Below are 15,584 nucleotides of genomic sequence, written 5' to 3' on the forward strand. Positions count from 1 at the left end.
GGTGTCTCCTCCGACTGTTCCCCAGGCTGGCCCAGGGGAGGTTTTGCTGCACATGGCACAGACCCCTGAGGAGTACGTTCCTCTCCTGGGGCTCCCGTGGGGTGCACGGCGGGTGTGTCTGTCCGATGCGTGAGACGGGCTGCTCAGGGCCCTGCAGGGAGGTGAGGATGGATGCGTGGTGGATCCGTGTAGTAACAGGCCTGCTGCCCTGCTGTGTTTCAGAACGGACGTTTCCTGGGCGATGCTGACCTGGAAAGGCAGAAGTATTCAGATCTGAAGCTCAACGGGCCACAGGTAGGGGGAGCTCGGCCCTCTGGCTGCGGGCAGCCTCCTTGCTGGGGGAGGGTCCAGGACAGTGCCCCAGTGTCCCCATTCCAACTGGGAGAGGGTGACTTGGGCTTCTCATGTGGCCACTCTGGCTTAAAGGTACCGTCTTCCAAAAGGTATCAGGGCTCCCTGTGAGGAAAGATCTCTCATCCAGCTGACTCCCAGGAAGGTCCAGACTCGTGACAGGGTCTGACTGCCTGTTGCTTTCTCCCGTCAGGACCACAGCCACCTCTTGTACAGCACAATCCCCAGGATGCAGGACCCGGGCCAGATCGTGGAGGAGACGTACACCATGGAGGAGGACCCGGAAGGGGCCATGTCAGTTGTGTCCGTGGAGACATCGGATGATGGGACAACCCGGCGTACAGAGACCACGGTACAGGCCTGGGGACACCATGGAGGGACAGGGCACGGTGGGGGACCCTGGTGGCTGGGTGCTCTGCCATGAGCTGAAACAGGGCGTGAAATGGTCCTGAAGTAAAGTGCTGGGCCGGCAGGGGAATGTGGGGATGCAGGGACATGGTGGGTTTCCTGATGTGAGCGTGTCCTGCTCCACCCTTCCAGGTGAAGAAAGTGGTGAAGACCGTGACCACCCGGACGGTGCAGCAGGTGCCGGTGGGGCCTGATGGGCTGCCTTTGGAAACGTCCCCCGTCACCAGCAACTATGTCCAGACCATGGACAGGAACTTCCGCAAGAACGGCAACGGGGGCCCCGGCAGCTACCTGGGCCAGGCGGGCACAGCCACCCTCCCTCGCAACTACCACTACCCCGACGGCTACGGCCGCCCCTACGAGGACGGGTACCCGGGCAGCGACCACAGCTACGGCAGCCTGTCCCGCGTCACCCGCATCGACGAGCGCTACCGCCCCTCCATGGACACCTACCGCGCCCCCAGCCGCCAGGACATCTACGGCCCCCAGCCCCAGGTGCGCGTCGGGGGCAGCAACATGGACCTCAACCATTTCCACCCCGAGCCCTACGGCCTGGAGGATGACCAGCGCAGCATGGGCTTTGAAGACGTGGACTACGGGCTCATGTCTGACTACGGCACGGCCAGGAGGGCGGGGACCCCGTCTGACGCTCGGCGGCGGCTCAGGTACGTGGCAGGAGGCTCTGGGGTGCTCTGGGGTCCCTTGAACTTCATCCTCCTTGGAGGAGGGAGGACCACGGACACAACACTTTGAGCTGAGTCACACGTGGCTCACGCAGGAGAAAACTTGCATCCGCTTCTAATTGTCTGCTTAATTGGTGGTTAAACCTGGGCGCTAATTGAGCCGGTCGTCCTGCAGCCAGGAGTTCCGGTGGGCAGCTGGATGTAGCTCCAGGCCCTTCCCTCTGTGCCACCAGGGCCGTGTGTGCCCCAGTGTGGTGCATCCCTCTGGGAGTGGTGCCTGTGTGGGTTGTGTGTCGGGAGCAGCTGCAGTCCCACGATTGTGCTCTCTCTGAGCCAAGAGCAGCCCCAGGAAGCGAAGCTGAGCCCAGGCTGGGGTGAGCAGGGCTCGGCCCCACAGTGCCCCGGGAGCGTTCCTGCACAGCCCGACCCTGCCACAGGGCAGGGTGGGAGAAGCTGCTCAACCTGTTCGGCAGCAGCAGCAGCAGCTTCTCCTCCTTGTGTGTCTGTGGCGATGGCGGCTCCTCCAGCTTGCTGGGCTGTGCTGCCCTCGGAGGCCAGAGCAGGGTCCTGGAGCTCCTTCCTGCCCTGCCAGGCATTCAGGATGTCACATGCCTGAGGTCGTGACTCCTGCCCGTTGATCTCTGGTGCCAGCTGTCCCTGCGCAAGTACTGCTTCCTGCTCTGCTCCTTGCTGGGCTGTCAGCAGGACTTCGGGCAGGTGCTGGGGGATGGCTCTGGGGGTGGTGAGGTAGCAGTGGAGCGAGGGGCTGAGCCAGAGTCCTGGAGATGGGGAAGGGACTGTGTCAGCACCTCCTGAGTGCCCCAGAGTGGGCCCAGGCAGACAGGTAAGGCTCAGCACAGGCTGCCTAAAATCCTGGGACACAAAACAGAGACAACAGGGAGAGAGACCTGGGGGAGAGGAGACTCTTGCCAGCCCCTGTGGAGATCTGCCCAATCCAGGTGCATGCTGTAAATCCGGGGTAGCTCCTGGCTGCGAGAGGGACCAAAGGAGCAGCTTTGTCTGTCCTTGTGGCTGGTGCCAGCACAAGTGCTCCTGGGCTCTGCTGAACCAGTCAGGGCGGTTGCTCACCCAGATGGATTTGCTCGGCGTCCTCGCTTTGTGCAGCTTGTGCCGGCTGGAGGAGGGCAGGCAGGGCTGCTCCAGGCTTTTCCCCCCTTGGGCAGCCGGGGACGAGCCAGTGTGGGCAGTTTTGAGCACATGGCCATCAGGTCTCATCCCTCAGGGAACATCTTGGGCAGAAGGGGTTACACGGGTGTGTCCAACCCCTGGCTGCTTGGCCAGACAGAGACTCTGGCTCGTGTACTTTCCCTGGGCTGTGTCCTGGGTGGCCTTTGAGACCACAAGCCCTCTCTGCTGCGCAGGAAGGTGTCTGTGCTCCTGCTCCTCCAGGTCCTGGAGGACGGGGGTTACAGGAGCCAAGTGCAGGAGCTGCATCCGGGTGGGAGGCTGGGGGATGTGGGTCATGCAGGGAGAGGTCAACTCTATTGGAGTTGTGGGAGCGACTCAGGGTATGAAAGATGGGTTGGTGGGCCCCTGAGCCGGCTCCCCCTCCCCGGGCAGAGAGAGCGATAAAGATCACAGCAATCTGTGGAATCCAGGCGCTGTTGAGCTTGGCTTGTCCCTCACCTTCTCAGTTACCGTCCGCACGGGCTGCCCAGCTCGCAGCGATGGGAACAGGGAGAGCAGCGTCCCCCCGCCTCAGAGATGTTTGTCTTGAGCAGGAGCCTGGCTGTTAACGACTTCCCTTCGGGGAGGCAGCTCGCCAGGCACGCGGAGCCGAAGGAGCGCCTCGAGCCGCGGGACACCGCGCGCGCTGGCTGCCGTCGGCCGCGGAGAGCTCCGGCCCCTGCTCTGGGGCTCTTCTCGGAGCTCCCTCTGCAGGGAAGGAGGGAAGGAAGGTCCTTCCCTGCCCAGCCCCGTCTTGCCTGGGGGGGGATCCGGCACCGCAGGAGGTGGAATCCCCCACACTTGCAGGGTGGGATCTGGCACTGTGGCGGGATGGGACCTCCCTTCCAGGGAGCTTGAGTCTTGGCACGGGAGCAGGATCAGCTGCCAGCCGTGTTGGCAAGTGTTGGTGGCCGCGTCCCGCTCCAGCCTTGTGCTGCTGCTGCTCCTCGGCACCTCTGAGCAGCCAGGCGTGGTCCCCACTGGGACCTGCTGGAAGCCAGCCGGGCAGCCCGCCGCCGCACCACGGCGGTGCCACAGCGCCCGGTGGGTGCGTGGCTGCGCAAGCGGCTCTAAAGCTGGTGGCTTGGGCAAGTCCTGTACCAGAGGCTGTAGGAAGGGACGTGGTGGCAGCAGCAGGACCTGCCACCATCCTTGTCAGGATGCTCATGGGCAGGAGCTGAGTGTGCCTGATCCAGGAGCTCGGGAGGTGGCTGAGCAGCCCCTGGGGCAGGTGTGAGCCAGAGCAGAGAGTGGAAGCCTCTCCTTGGGTCTTGTTTGAATGTCCTCAGTGTCCTGGCACAGCAGGGGTGACAGAGCTGTTCCCTCCCATCCCTTTCTGTTGGAAATCACTGGATTCCTCTGCCTGTGTGGGGGAAGGATTATAGTGCCAGTGACTGCAAAAATGGGAGAATCTGGGGTTTGAGAAGATGTGTGTGTTCTGGGAGTGTGAAATGTCACTTCGGCATGTGGGGCAGTAGTTAACACTTCAAACTTCCGTGTGCTTTTTTGGGCTCATTCCCAACGCTGCCAGTCTGTGGATGAGCTGCTCCTGGTCAGGACGGGGGTGGGCAGCAGTGCACCTTGCCTGTGGGGCTGGCTCTTGCCCGTGCCCCAGGGCTGGCTCCTGCTTCCACAGGGCTCAGAGACCAGGATCCAGCTTCATCCCTTCTGGTGGGCTGGAGGGGACACAGCCTCCCCCAGGTCCGGGATTGTGCTCAGACACCCTCTGCCCTCTCTCCTAGGAGTTATGAAGACATGCTGGTGGATGATGTGGCCCCCGACCGGTACTACTGGGCCCCGCTGGCCCAGCACGAGCGGGGCAGCCTGGCCAGCCTGGACAGCCTGCGGAAAGGCGGCCCGGCCCCAGGGAACTGGCGCCAGCCGGAGCTGCCAGAGGTCATAGCCATGCTGAGCTTCCGGCTGGACGCCGTCAAGTCCAACGCGGCCGCCTACCTGCAGCACCTGTGCTACCGCAACGACAAGGTGAAGACGGAGGTGCGCCGGCTGAAGGGCATCCCCGTGCTCGTGGGGCTGCTGGACCACCCCAAGAAGGAGGTGCACTACGGCGCCTGCGGAGCCCTCAAGAACATCTCCTTCGGCAAGGACCAGGATAACAAGATCGCCATCAAGAACTGCGACGGCGTGCCCGCGCTGGTGCGCCTGCTGCGCAAGGCCCACGACATGGACCTCACCGAGGTCATCACAGGTAGTGACTCCAGGGAGGGCAGGGCAGGGCAGGCTGGGCCCTGGGGTGGGGTCTGTGACCAGGGTCCGAGTGCTCACCTTCCGCTTGTGGCGTTGCAGGGACGCTGTGGAACCTCTCCTCGCATGACTCCATCAAGATGGCCATCGTGGATCACGCACTACATGCCCTGACGGATGAGGTGGTCATTCCCCGCTCCGGCTGGGAGCGGGAGCCCAACGAGGACTCCAAACCCCGCCATATAGAGTGGGAGTCGGTGCTCACCAACACCGCTGGCTGCCTTAGGTATGGATCTGTCAGAGCACTGGCCTGGGTTTGGGCTGCAACACTCTTTCCGGGCCGTTCCTGGCACTTCCAGGGGTCTGTGGAGCAGCTGCTCTGCTAAGACAGCTGCTGGTGACGCAGACCCTGAGTTTGGAGGCGTTTCCCCTCGGTGAGGGGAGCCACAGGAGCCGTTTTCTCTCTTGAGCTCTGCGGGGTGCGGGCTGCCCCTCGCCTGCTCTCAGCTGTCTCTCCGGTGACGGTTCTCTCCTGCCTGCCAGGAACGTGAGCTCGGAGCGGAGCGAGGCCCGTCGGAAGCTGCGGGAATGTGACGGGCTGGTGGACGCCCTGATCTACATCGTGCAGTCCGAGATCGGCCAGAAGGACTCGGACAGCAAGGTACCCCACAGCGGGGTTGGTGTCGGGAAGGGGAGAGCCTGCGTGGGGTGCACCTGGCGCAGTTGGACCAGGAGGTGTCTGGCTCTCAGCCTGCGGTTTGGGGTAGCAATGTTGGCCTCCCCAGCGGGGGCCTGGTTGTGTCACTCATCCCCACGCTGCTGTCCCTGGCTCAGGGCTTCCCAGTCTGCCTGGGTTAAGGTCTTGGCTTGGGTTTTCCTTGAGCTTTAAGCTGAAGGCTGGGTCGGGCCCTCGCTCGCAGAGCTGGAGTGCTGCTCCCAGTGTCTCAGTCAGACGCTCTGGTTCTCTCCCCAGCTGGTGGAGAACTGTGTGTGCCTGCTGAGGAACCTGTCCTACCAAGTCCACCGCGAGATCCCCCACGCCGAGCGCTACCAGGAGACGCCCCTTGCCCCTGCCAACAATGCCGGGCCCCACGCCGCCAGCTGCTTCGGGGCCAAGAAAGGCAAAGGTTCGTGTGCCAGCAGCAGCAGGGAGGGGAGGGAGGGGGACAGAGGCGGCTCTCGAGGGTGGTCTGGGGTCTCTGTGCTCCTACTGGGGCATCTCGTGTGAAGGCTGGAGGGGGCAGCTTTCTCCAGAGGCGCAGTGGTCCCTGCTTCCCTGGCTCTGGGAGCTGCTGCTTGGCTTGCCCCAAAGCGTTTGACACAAGCTGTGGTGGGTGTCCGTGGTGGCGGGATGGTGACGGATACATGTCCATTAATTCCACGCCTTCCCTTGTCTCCTGTGTTACCCCTTCCCCTCCCCTTTGCTTTCTTGCCAAATGATCTGCCCCATGACGCTGTCGGCACCTCTCTTCTCCTGCCTCCCCTCTCTCCTGTCCTTCTCTCCGCCTCACCAATAGACGAGTGGTTCTCCAGAGGTGAGTGCGCTCTTGGTTTTACTTTTCCTGTGGTTTAATTGGGTGCTTTCTCCAGCTCTCTTTGTCCCCCCTCCCCAGCTGGGCACGTTCTGCCTGCAGCGTGGCTAATGCCCCCAATGTCCTCTCCTGGGACATGCTGGTTGCTTGGCTTCAGCTCGCCTCTGGGCTTGTTCCTGCAAGTGGCAAAGAGCTGTTGGGCCGAGGTGGGTGGGGAGAGGAGGAGTCTCACGCCTCTCCACTTGCCGTTTGAAGGTAAAAAGCTCCCGGAAGACCCTGGTGCCGACACAGTGGATTTTCCCAAAAGAACAACTCCAGCCAAAGGTATGCTCCTTGAGCAATTATGCAGGGCTTGGGTGTCAGGGCAGCTTTTGCCACAGCAGCCTGGGAGAGGAGCGAGCAAGAGGAGCTGTTTCCCATTCAAGTGAGCCTCTCCAATGGGCAGAAGTTGGGTTTGGAGCAGGAATGCCCAAGGGCTTGTTAAAATGGGAGCTCTGCCAGTAGTTGTGAGGATCTTGTGCATGGATGAGGTCAGCGCTGCCTCAGGACAGCCGCCCTTCAGAGGGAAGTACTGCTCCAGGGGGTCAATCACAGCCCCTGGCCAAGCAGCGGCTGGAGTCTCTGGTACCCTGGGGCAGCCTGGCCCTCTGTGCCAAGGATCCCACCCCCTGGGAGCCTGGGAAGAAGCTTCCAGCCTCGTCTGCCCAGCAGTGCCCCTTTGGATTAGGCAGACGCTAGTGGAGCCCTTGGATAAGCCCTTCCTACCCATGTGCTCCCGGCAGGCTACGAGCTCCTCTTCCAGCCAGAAGTGGTGCGGATATACATCTCCCTCCTGAAGGAAAGCAAGACCCCAGCTATCCTGGAGGCTTCGGCTGGAGCCATCCAGAACCTGTGTGCGGGCAGCTGGACGGTGAGTGCCCACAGAGCTGGCGGCGTGGCAGGGAGGGGGCCCGGGCGGCCGGGAGCACCGCCCGTGGGGCCGGCGGGTGTGCCCAGCCCCGGGTGACGCGGTGGCCCCGTGCCTCCCCGCAGTACGGCCGCTACATCCGCTCGGCCCTGCGCCAGGAGAAGGGGCTCTCCGCCATCGCCGACCTCCTGACCCACGACAGCGAGCGCGTGGTGAAAGCGGCGTCCGGGGCCCTGCGCAACCTGGCTGTGGACCTGCGCAACAAGGAGCTGATCGGTGAGGACGGCACGCTCCCTGTACCCACGCGGGCTAGGCAGGAGCTTCCTCCTCCTCCTCCTCCTCCTCCTGGCCGCCGGGGAAGTGCGTGGGCACAGCGTCAGCCCAGCTTCTGTCTGCTGCCCCCGCCCAGAGCAGAGAGTGCTGAGCTCTGCAGAGAGGGGCAGCACAATGGGTCACCTGCTGGTGGTTTTCCCTTCAGTCCTGTTGCCTGCTTGCTCATGCCCAGCTCTTTATCCTTCCCAGGCAAACATGCCATCCCCAACCTGGTGAAGAACCTGCCTGGAGGCCAGCAGACCCCTGCCAAAAACCTCTCTGAGGACACAGTAGTGTCAATCCTCAACACCATCAATGAAGTGATCGTGGACAACCTCGAGGCGGCCAAGAAGCTCCGGGAAACACAGGGCATCGAGAAGCTTGTGCTGATCAACAAATCTGGGTAGGCTCTGCTCAAAGGATGATGCTGGGGGTGGAGAGGGGCTTCACTTTCTCCAGGTTTCCAAACATCTCTTCCTTCGCCTCTTCCTAGGAACCGCTCAGAGAGAGAAGTCCGGGCAGCCGCCCTCGTCCTGCAGACAGTCTGGGGCTATAAGGAGCTGCGGAAGCCCCTTGAGAAGGAAGGCTGGAAGAAGTCAGATTTCCAGGTGCGGGGATGCCCTGGGGCGGTCGGTGGGGGGTCCTGCAGCAGGGAGGAGGGTGTTCCTGGAGCTTGGCAGTACTGGCCTGCAGCTCTTCACCCTGCTGGTGGCACTGGGCACTCGCAGAGGTGTCCCTGTGCTGTTTTTCAGCCAATGGCCAGCAGGAAGTCTCTGCTCGGAGCACTCTGTAAAGTGTTGTGCCCCTGTCCCACATGAGCATGAGGCAGGAATTTTGTCACCTCAAGTGCTGCTGTGGCAGTGCTGAAGAATGAGGTTCTCCCAGGCTCAGTTTCCTTCCCAAAAGCGGGGACTGCCCTTGCTGCTGGAGGGCCGGGCACTGCCCTGGTCCAGGCAGGCCCCCCCATTCTGACAGGGGTGCAGTGGGGGCTTCAGCACCCTCTGGTTACTTTGGGCCCCTTCCTCAAGGGCCGTGGGAGGGCTCCTGGGTTTGTGCTAGTGCTGGTGGGAAGGAGCCTCCGGGCCCAGGGTTTGAGTGGTCACTGTCTGTTACGGTAGGTGAACCTGAGCAATGCCTCTCGGACCCAGGGAGGCAACTCCTTTGATGACAGCACCTTGCCTCTCATCGACAGGAACCAAAAAACAGGTATGTGCCCGCCTTCAGCACTGTGCCCGCCATCATCCCTCTGCCTCGTGGGTACCCAGGGCAGCTGGTGTTGGTCCCCTCCCTGCTCTTCAGCTTTGGCTCCCCTGGCAGCCAGAGCTGCTCACACAAGGCCATCAGTCTGGGACTTGGGTGGCTTTCCTGGACATCAGAGCTGTCAGTTTGGGCCTTAGATGGCTTCTTGGGGCTGGCACCTTAGGTCCTGTGGTGTCCTTGGGTCACAGAGCTGCAGCTGCAGCTGTGCCCGGGCTCCCCCAGCCGGGGCAGGGAGCAGTTCCTCTGCGGCTCCTGGCTGCAGGGACTGTCCCTGATGTGCTCTCCCATGCTTGTAGACAAGAAATCCTCCCGGGAGGAGATCCAGATGAGCAACATGGGACCAGGTAGGAGAGGGGACCCTCCCTCGGTATGTGGGGAGTGGGGCAGAGTTCACATCTGCTGCGGGGATGGTGCAGCAGACTGACCGACTGTCCGCTCTCCTGCTCCAGACAACTATTCCACGCTCAACGAGAGGGACCACGGCAGGACGCTGGACCGATCCGGTGACCTCGGGGAGATGGAGCCGGTGAAGGCAGCGCCGCTGATGGTGAGCAGTTCTCCTGAACTCGGGAAGAGTGGGATGGGTGCAGGAAATGCCGCATTGCTGTCCTGGCTGGCAGAGGAGGGGAGAGCTGGGCTCCCACAACTAACACCCCCCATGCCATGGCCCCCTACTAACCCCGTGTGTCTGCAGCAGGAGGAGGGGCAGGAGTCTCAGCCCGAGGTAGAGGAGGCAGAGGAAGATGCTGCTGTGCCCTCCCCCGTGTCGGTATGTCCCACGGTGTCCTGCCCAATCTGACAGTGGTGACAGATCCTGCTGTGCTCTTAGGGGTGCTTGGCCAGCCAAATCCTGCTCCAATCACTGCTGCTGCAATCACTGGTGCCGGGATCCTGCCTCCGCCCTTGCTCCTGCTCCAGCCTTAATGCCTGTCCCCCTCTCTCTCTCTCTCTCCACAGCAGAAGATCTAGCTGGCCTCCCCGCCTCCACTCCGTTTGGGTTGATAATATATTATATATATAAATATATAACTCTTCATGGTGGAATGGACCGACTTTTACCTTGTCTTATTGTTGGAATTTTTGCTGGACTCTCTGTGCCAACCATCCAGCCAAATGCCTGGGCCGGGTCCCCGGGGCAGCCCGGGCCACTCGGTCTCCTCGGGCCGCTGCACCTCCCTGTTCTGGGACACCACCACTGAGAACAACTCCTCCTCCTCCCGTCCTCCACCACCTCCCTCTTCCTGAGAGTTAAACCTTCCTGCCTGACTGCCGGATCAGCCGGCGTGGATGCTGCACAAGGACTCGGATCTCTGCCTTGACCAGGAGCTGCCTTCTCTCCCACGCCTTCGCCCTGCTCCGAGGCGTCTGCAGGGACAGGGACTGGGACCTCACTCGCCGCCGCCTTGTTTTTGGTTTGGTTTTGTTGCCTATAGGATATATTTTTTTGTGCAGGATCACTCTTCAGCCGGGGCCGTGGGGACAACAGGAGCATCCCTCCTCCCTGAGGGCTGCAGGACCAGAGTCCGGGGGCTGGAGGCGCGGGGGACGAGAGGAAGGAAAAGCAGCAATAATGTCTCTTGCTTTGCTCTAGATGAGGCTTCGAGGGCGTGGGAAGGGGGAGATCCAGCTCTGGATCCTGCAGAGGGGTCTGGATGGGGCCCTGGCTCCCACCCAGTGCCTGTGTGAGGAGGATCCTTCTGTGAGGAGGGGGGGCGTGGGCCGGGGTCCCGCGGAGGGAGGAGATTTGGGTTTTGGGGAGAGCGGGCGGTTCAGGGCGCACTGTGCCGGGCACCTGGAGCCGGGATCCCGCGGCGCTGCCCCGCTGACTTTCTCTTGACACGTGCCTTTCTTTTGCCACTGTGAAATAGCTCTTTGAATCGTACTGTCCAGCTGCTTCCCTGGGAAAGGGGAGTTTCCCGGGCTTCTGGCAGGGCTGAGCTCTTCCCTTCCCCACTGGGAGCCTTACCTGTCTGCAGTGGGGCTGGGAGCCTGTCTGGGGGGAACCCAGCTCCTCTGCCCTCTCTCAGAGGGTGCAGGGGGTGCTGATCGGCATCCTGGCCTGGGCTGCCGCGGGAGCTGGGATGTGCTCCTCCTCCTCCTCCTCTTGGCTGTGGTGCTGGGGCACATCCATGTGCTGTGATCTTTCGGGAGGCCCTGGGGCTCCCTGTGCAACTGGAAGCCTCTGCAGGAGGCTGCAAACTGGAGCAGGAGCCCTCCCAGCCCGGGGCTCCCCCCGGGGCGGGCTCTCCGGGGCGCGGGGAGGTGGTGGGGTGGAGCTGGTGCCTTGCTCCTGCCCCAGTTCACCCCCAGTTCTGGCTGGGCCTGCCCTGCTTCTAGCCCCACCTCAGCTCGGTTGGGTTTTGTTCTGGGGTCTAACTCTTCTCTTTTCCTTTAAATATGTAAAACACTAATTCCTTTTTTAATTTTTAATTCCAAATGAACCAAAAAGCCAGCATCCCCCTTCTCTCCTCCTCGGCCCTGGTGGGGAGGGGGGCCAAGGAGGTGGGGAGGGGGAAGCGCCAAGCCGTTCCTTGTCTGATTCCTGTGCACACTCTTGTAACGCTTTTAAAACAAAATGATTTTTTTATATAAATAAAGTTTTTAAAGTGTGATGCGCGCCTGCCCCTTTGGTGTTTCTGGCTTTGCTGCTGGGCCCACGTGCCTTTTCCAGGCATGGTGCTGGTCTCCGTGGCTCCCAGAGGCGTCACTTTGTGACAAACCATGCGGTATTTTTCAGCCCTCCCACTTTGCCTTGGACCCTCATCCCCAAAGCCACCAGTGAGCAGAGAAGAGGCAGGACCCAGGTTCTTTTATTGCTTCAGGTCCAGGGGGCAAATGCCAGGGATGTCTTGCAGGGAGCGAGGCTTGGCTTGGCAGCAGCAAGGCTGGGGACAGTTGGCTGAGCGGGACCCACACCAGGGATGTTGATGGGTGGGACGTGAGGCGTGCTTGGGTCAGCAGGGCCGAGGCCAGGCATGCTGGGGGTGAGGACGGTGCTGGGGACGTCCAGGCAGGTGGCTGTGCTGGGTACCTGGGGCTCAGACGAAGAGCTTGTCGTGGCAGGGCTGGCAGTACATCTTGTCACCGCACTCGCGGAAGGTGCCCTTGTGCAGCCGGCCCAGGCAGTAGGTGCAGACAAAGTGCTCGGGGTGGTACCTGCGCCCCGCGGCCGTGATGCAGCGCCCGGTGACGGGGCGGCTGCAGCCGTGGCAGATGGTGCCCTGCCGCTGGTGGAAGTGCAGCTCGCAGTAGGGCCGCCCCTCCAGCTCGAAGAAGGACCCGCCGGTGAAGCCAGTCAGGCACTCCTGGGGGAAGGAGAGGGGAAGGCTGGCACGGCCCTGGGAACGCAGCCATTCCGTGCCTCTCCGCCGTCACTCACCGTGCACACGAAGCACTCGGTGTGCCAGACACCCTCCAAGGCCGATAGGTAGTTGTCCGTGACAGGGCGCTCGCAGCCCTGGCATTTGGGGGCAAACAGGGCCAGGAAGTCCTGGTGGCAGTACGGCTTCCTGTTGTGCTCCAGGAACCCTGTGGGGAGGAGATTGGGATGGGCACCCGCCTGGGGACGGCTCCTGCTGGGGGCAGCGGGACGTGGACACAGTGGTGCCCAGGACAGGAGGCAAGGAGGAGACTGTGGGGAGCTGTCAGATGAGGCGGTAAGTACAAGGGCAGGGGATACCTGGGATGGGGGCAGGACCCCCACACCTGTTCCTTGGGACATACCCTCCTCTCCGAACACCTTCCCACAGTGGGCACAGAAGAAGTGCTCGGGGTGCCAGGTCTGCTCCAGGGCCGTGAGGACTTTCTGCAGGAAAAGCTGAGGTGAGGGGGCTGGTGGCGGTGGGGGCTGGCGGGGGAGGGCAGGGGGGTCACTCACTCACTCACCTCACGGATGGGGCCGGCGCAGTAGGCACAGCGCGGGGAGAAGGCCTGGTGATAATCCTCCTCACAGAACGCCTGCCCACCCTGCTCGAAGAAGGGCCCCTTGTCCAGCTCCTGCCCGCAGCGGGCGCAGGTGAAGTGCTCGGGGTGCCAGGTTTTGCCCAGGGCTGTGAGCACCTGTGGGGAGGAGGCACGGGGGCTGCGAGGGCGGCTCCGGGGGGATGCCCAGGGGTGCCGGGCTGGCGGCGGGGGCTCACCTTGCCAGCGATGGGCTTGCGGCAGGCGGCGCAGAGGCCGGCGGGCGCAGCCGTGATGCCCAGCTCCTGCAGGTCCCGGGTGAGGCTGCCCAGCATATCGTCCAGCAAGGACTCCGCGGGCACCCCGGCTCCCTGTCCTGTAGCTGCCAGCTGCCGGGAAGGAGGGTGGTGAGGGCTGGGTGAGGGCCAAGCCCCCCAACTGCCTGGCCCCGGGCTAAGGCTCACCTTGCTCTGCGTGTGGCCCAGGTCGGCCAGGAGCTCATCCAGCTGCCGGGCGGCCTCCGTCGGTGGGGGTGAGGGGAGCAGCGGCTTTGGGACTGGCACGGGGGTGCTGGACATGGCAGAGAGGGGAGGTGCTGTGGTGTCCACCCCAAGGCCAGGACTGAGACCCCTCCACCCCTGCCAACACAGCCCTTTCCCACAGGCCACCGCACGGAACACTGCAGGGTACAATCTGTCCCAGGTGACCCTGGATGGCAGACCCCAGCAAGGAACGGAAGCCCCAGACGGCTTCGCCCTCCCACGGCCATTTTCACCTGTACACTGAATCCGAACCTTCTCCTGGAGGTGGAGCTCGAGGTGGCAGCGGCACCTGGAAGGACAAACCCTCGTGGCAGAGCCCTCAGGCTGCTCCCCTGGCAGCTTCCCCTGCCCAGCTCCAGCACCCCATCACGAGCTGAGGGCTCCCTGTGCCCAGGCATTACCTTCAGGGTACCATGCTGGGCATCCTGGCAGGAGCTTGATCCCTGTGGCACGCGGTCCTTGGAGGCCAGGCAGGAGCTCTGCTCCAGTTCTGCCAGCAAAGCATCTGCACCGAGACGCCCAGGTCAGGCCTCACAGCCACTAGCTGCCCACCCTGCGCTCTTGTACCACTCCCAAAGCCTCAGGAGCAAAAGGAGTGTCACAGCAGGTCCTGCTGGCCAGCTGCCAGTGCCCCGAGGGGCCCTGAGCACCCTCCCCGAGACCCCCATCCCAGTGCAGGACGTGCCCACCTTCCCAAAGAGCGGCGCAACGGGTCCTGCCCCCGTACACCATCCCTGGCCAGCAAAGAAACCTCTGCCAGTCCTCAGCTTGACCCAGCACAAGCCCTGGCAGGGAAAAGCTCACCCTAGGCCCATCCTGCGTGCCCGGAGCACCACTTCCCCCAAGGAGGGGCGAGCGCTTTTCCTTTCTGCTTTTGCCTCTCTGCTTTGGCTGTCCCTCACACTGGGACACAGGGAGTGCTCCCAGCAGAGTGGCTGCTCCCCCAGGCCAGGCCAGGGATGGCTCCCAGCTCCCACTGGCTGCAGCGGGGATTGTGGCGCTGCCGCAGCCCATTTCCTGCTCTCAAGCTCGCTCCATTTTTGGCCAAGTGCTCGCTCGACCATCGGCCCCATTGGTCCCTTGGCACGGGGGAGGCACAGGAGGGAGCAGGGCTCCATGGCTGCCCCTCTGCAGCACCCCCTCCCAGTCCTGAGGCAGAGGAAGGAAAAGGCTCCCCGGAGGTGCCGAAAGCATGACCCCAAGCCAGCCCTGGCTGCAGAACCAGCTCCGGAGAGGCCCAACTTACCCAAATCCTCCATCCTGCCTTGGCGTGGGGTCCCAGGGCAGGGGCAGCACCCCGAGGCGCTGAGACGGCAGTCGAGGCTGCGCCGGCTCTGTTCCGGTCTCGCCTCCGCCCCCCGCGCCGGGGTTTGTCACCCAGGGTTTCCTCTGTGGGCTGTGTGCCTCACACCACGTGTGACGGGCACAGCTGGGGCACGGGGACCCACCAACAGCCCAGGCTGGGGCTGCAGAGGGGAGAAACTGGCCAACAGGCTGCCCAAGGAGCTCCAGAAGCCAGGATGGGGGTGTTCTGCTGACCCAGGCCCTTTCCAGAAGCCACTGGCCACGTGTGACGAGGGATGGCATCCCTGTGCTGGCTGGAAATGGATTTGTGGCAGCGTGATGGAGCAGTGCCGTGACATTCCAGCAGAACCTTGCCTTTGGGGGATGCTTTTGGAGCCTCATCTTGGATTTCCAGGTAACAGCAAATCCTTTTTTGGCAGAGAAATCTCCTGGCGCTGCTGGGAGCAGGCAGTGGATGTGGGAACAGTTCCAAGGGACAGGGGGAATGTCAGTGCCAGAGGTGGGTGCACGCGGCTTGGCGAGTCCTTTGGGCTCGTTTGGCTCTTTGGAGGAGGCAGCGCCTGGTGGGTGACCGATAATGCCTCTGTCACCTTGGCCACCAGCTCTGCCAAAGCTTCACCATGTCCTGGCTTGGCTCCTCTTTAGTCCAGCCAAAAAAACCTTGGGAGCAAAGGTTAAGAGCCACAGACTCCATCCTCTCTGTGGTAAGGGCACCAGCACCCGCACGGGTCGGGCTGGCACCGCCTTGGCCCCGCTCCCGGGCACTGCTGAGACCCCAGGGCTGGGACGGGCCGGAGCCGAGCCCCTCAAGCTGCCACCCCAGGGGTCACCTCACTCCTGACACCGTTTTGTCGCCTGCTCACAGCAGGGACATCGAGCGCGGCCCCGCCTCAGGAAGAGCCCCGGGACACCATCCCGCGGTGTCCGACTGCGCTGCAGGCCAGGAATGCGGAGAGCCACCCAAAGCCGCTGCTGGTGCCGGTCCTGGCAGCTG

The 15,584-nt window shown here is 62.9% G+C and overlaps 2 protein-coding genes across 8 annotated transcripts in view; one reads left to right on the forward strand and one right to left on the reverse strand.

Annotated features, from left to right (window-relative positions):
- CTNND1 (catenin delta 1) overlaps nucleotides 1-11,455 on the forward strand; it is a 28,884-nt gene extending 17,429 nt beyond the window's left edge. For 3 of the 7 annotated variants that reach the window (XM_032111776.1, XM_032111778.1, XM_032111775.1), the window contains 17 exons: nucleotides 223-294; nucleotides 545-703; nucleotides 892-1,424; nucleotides 4,373-4,836; nucleotides 4,935-5,118; nucleotides 5,376-5,493; nucleotides 5,806-5,959; nucleotides 6,350-6,367; nucleotides 6,620-6,688; nucleotides 7,147-7,274; nucleotides 7,397-7,547; nucleotides 7,794-7,986; nucleotides 8,077-8,191; nucleotides 8,702-8,789; nucleotides 9,140-9,187; nucleotides 9,293-9,390; nucleotides 9,538-9,762. In XM_032111776.1, the coding sequence (XP_031967667.1) occupies nucleotides 223-294; nucleotides 545-703; nucleotides 892-1,424; nucleotides 4,373-4,836; nucleotides 4,935-5,118; nucleotides 5,376-5,493; nucleotides 5,806-5,959; nucleotides 6,350-6,367; nucleotides 6,620-6,688; nucleotides 7,147-7,274; nucleotides 7,397-7,547; nucleotides 7,794-7,986; nucleotides 8,077-8,191; nucleotides 8,702-8,789; nucleotides 9,140-9,187; nucleotides 9,293-9,390; nucleotides 9,538-9,642 (2,697 nt within the window). In that variant the 3' untranslated portion in view covers nucleotides 9,643-9,762. Of the gene's footprint in view, nucleotides 1-222; nucleotides 295-544; nucleotides 704-891; nucleotides 1,425-4,372; nucleotides 4,837-4,934; nucleotides 5,119-5,375; nucleotides 5,494-5,805; nucleotides 5,960-6,349; nucleotides 6,368-6,619; nucleotides 6,689-7,146; nucleotides 7,275-7,396; nucleotides 7,548-7,793; nucleotides 7,987-8,076; nucleotides 8,192-8,701; nucleotides 8,790-9,139; nucleotides 9,188-9,292; nucleotides 9,391-9,537; nucleotides 9,763-9,800 lie in introns of those variants that run through there. The other 4 variants (XM_032111782.1, XM_032111781.1, XM_032111780.1 and 1 more) reach the window with 4 other exon arrangements.
- Nucleotides 11,456-11,635: 180 nt separating this feature from the next.
- Nucleotides 11,636-14,614, reverse strand: LPXN (leupaxin). Its single transcript, XM_032111921.1, has 9 exons — nucleotides 14,532-14,614; nucleotides 13,687-13,790; nucleotides 13,519-13,574; nucleotides 13,208-13,313; nucleotides 12,983-13,132; nucleotides 12,729-12,902; nucleotides 12,567-12,648; nucleotides 12,223-12,371; nucleotides 11,636-12,148 (listed from the first exon to the last, which is right to left on the reverse strand). The coding sequence occupies exons 1-9, from the start codon at nucleotides 14,542-14,544 to the stop codon at nucleotides 11,882-11,884; spliced, it is 1,101 nt and encodes a 366-aa protein (XP_031967812.1). The 5' UTR covers nucleotides 14,545-14,614; the 3' UTR covers nucleotides 11,636-11,881.
- Nucleotides 14,615-15,584: the final 970 nt, after the last annotated feature.

The sequence above is a fragment of the Corvus moneduloides genome, chromosome 6 (genome assembly GCF_009650955.1).
Source record: "Corvus moneduloides isolate bCorMon1 chromosome 6, bCorMon1.pri, whole genome shotgun sequence".
In the NCBI taxonomy this organism is placed as follows: domain Eukaryota; kingdom Metazoa; phylum Chordata; class Aves; order Passeriformes; family Corvidae; genus Corvus; species Corvus moneduloides.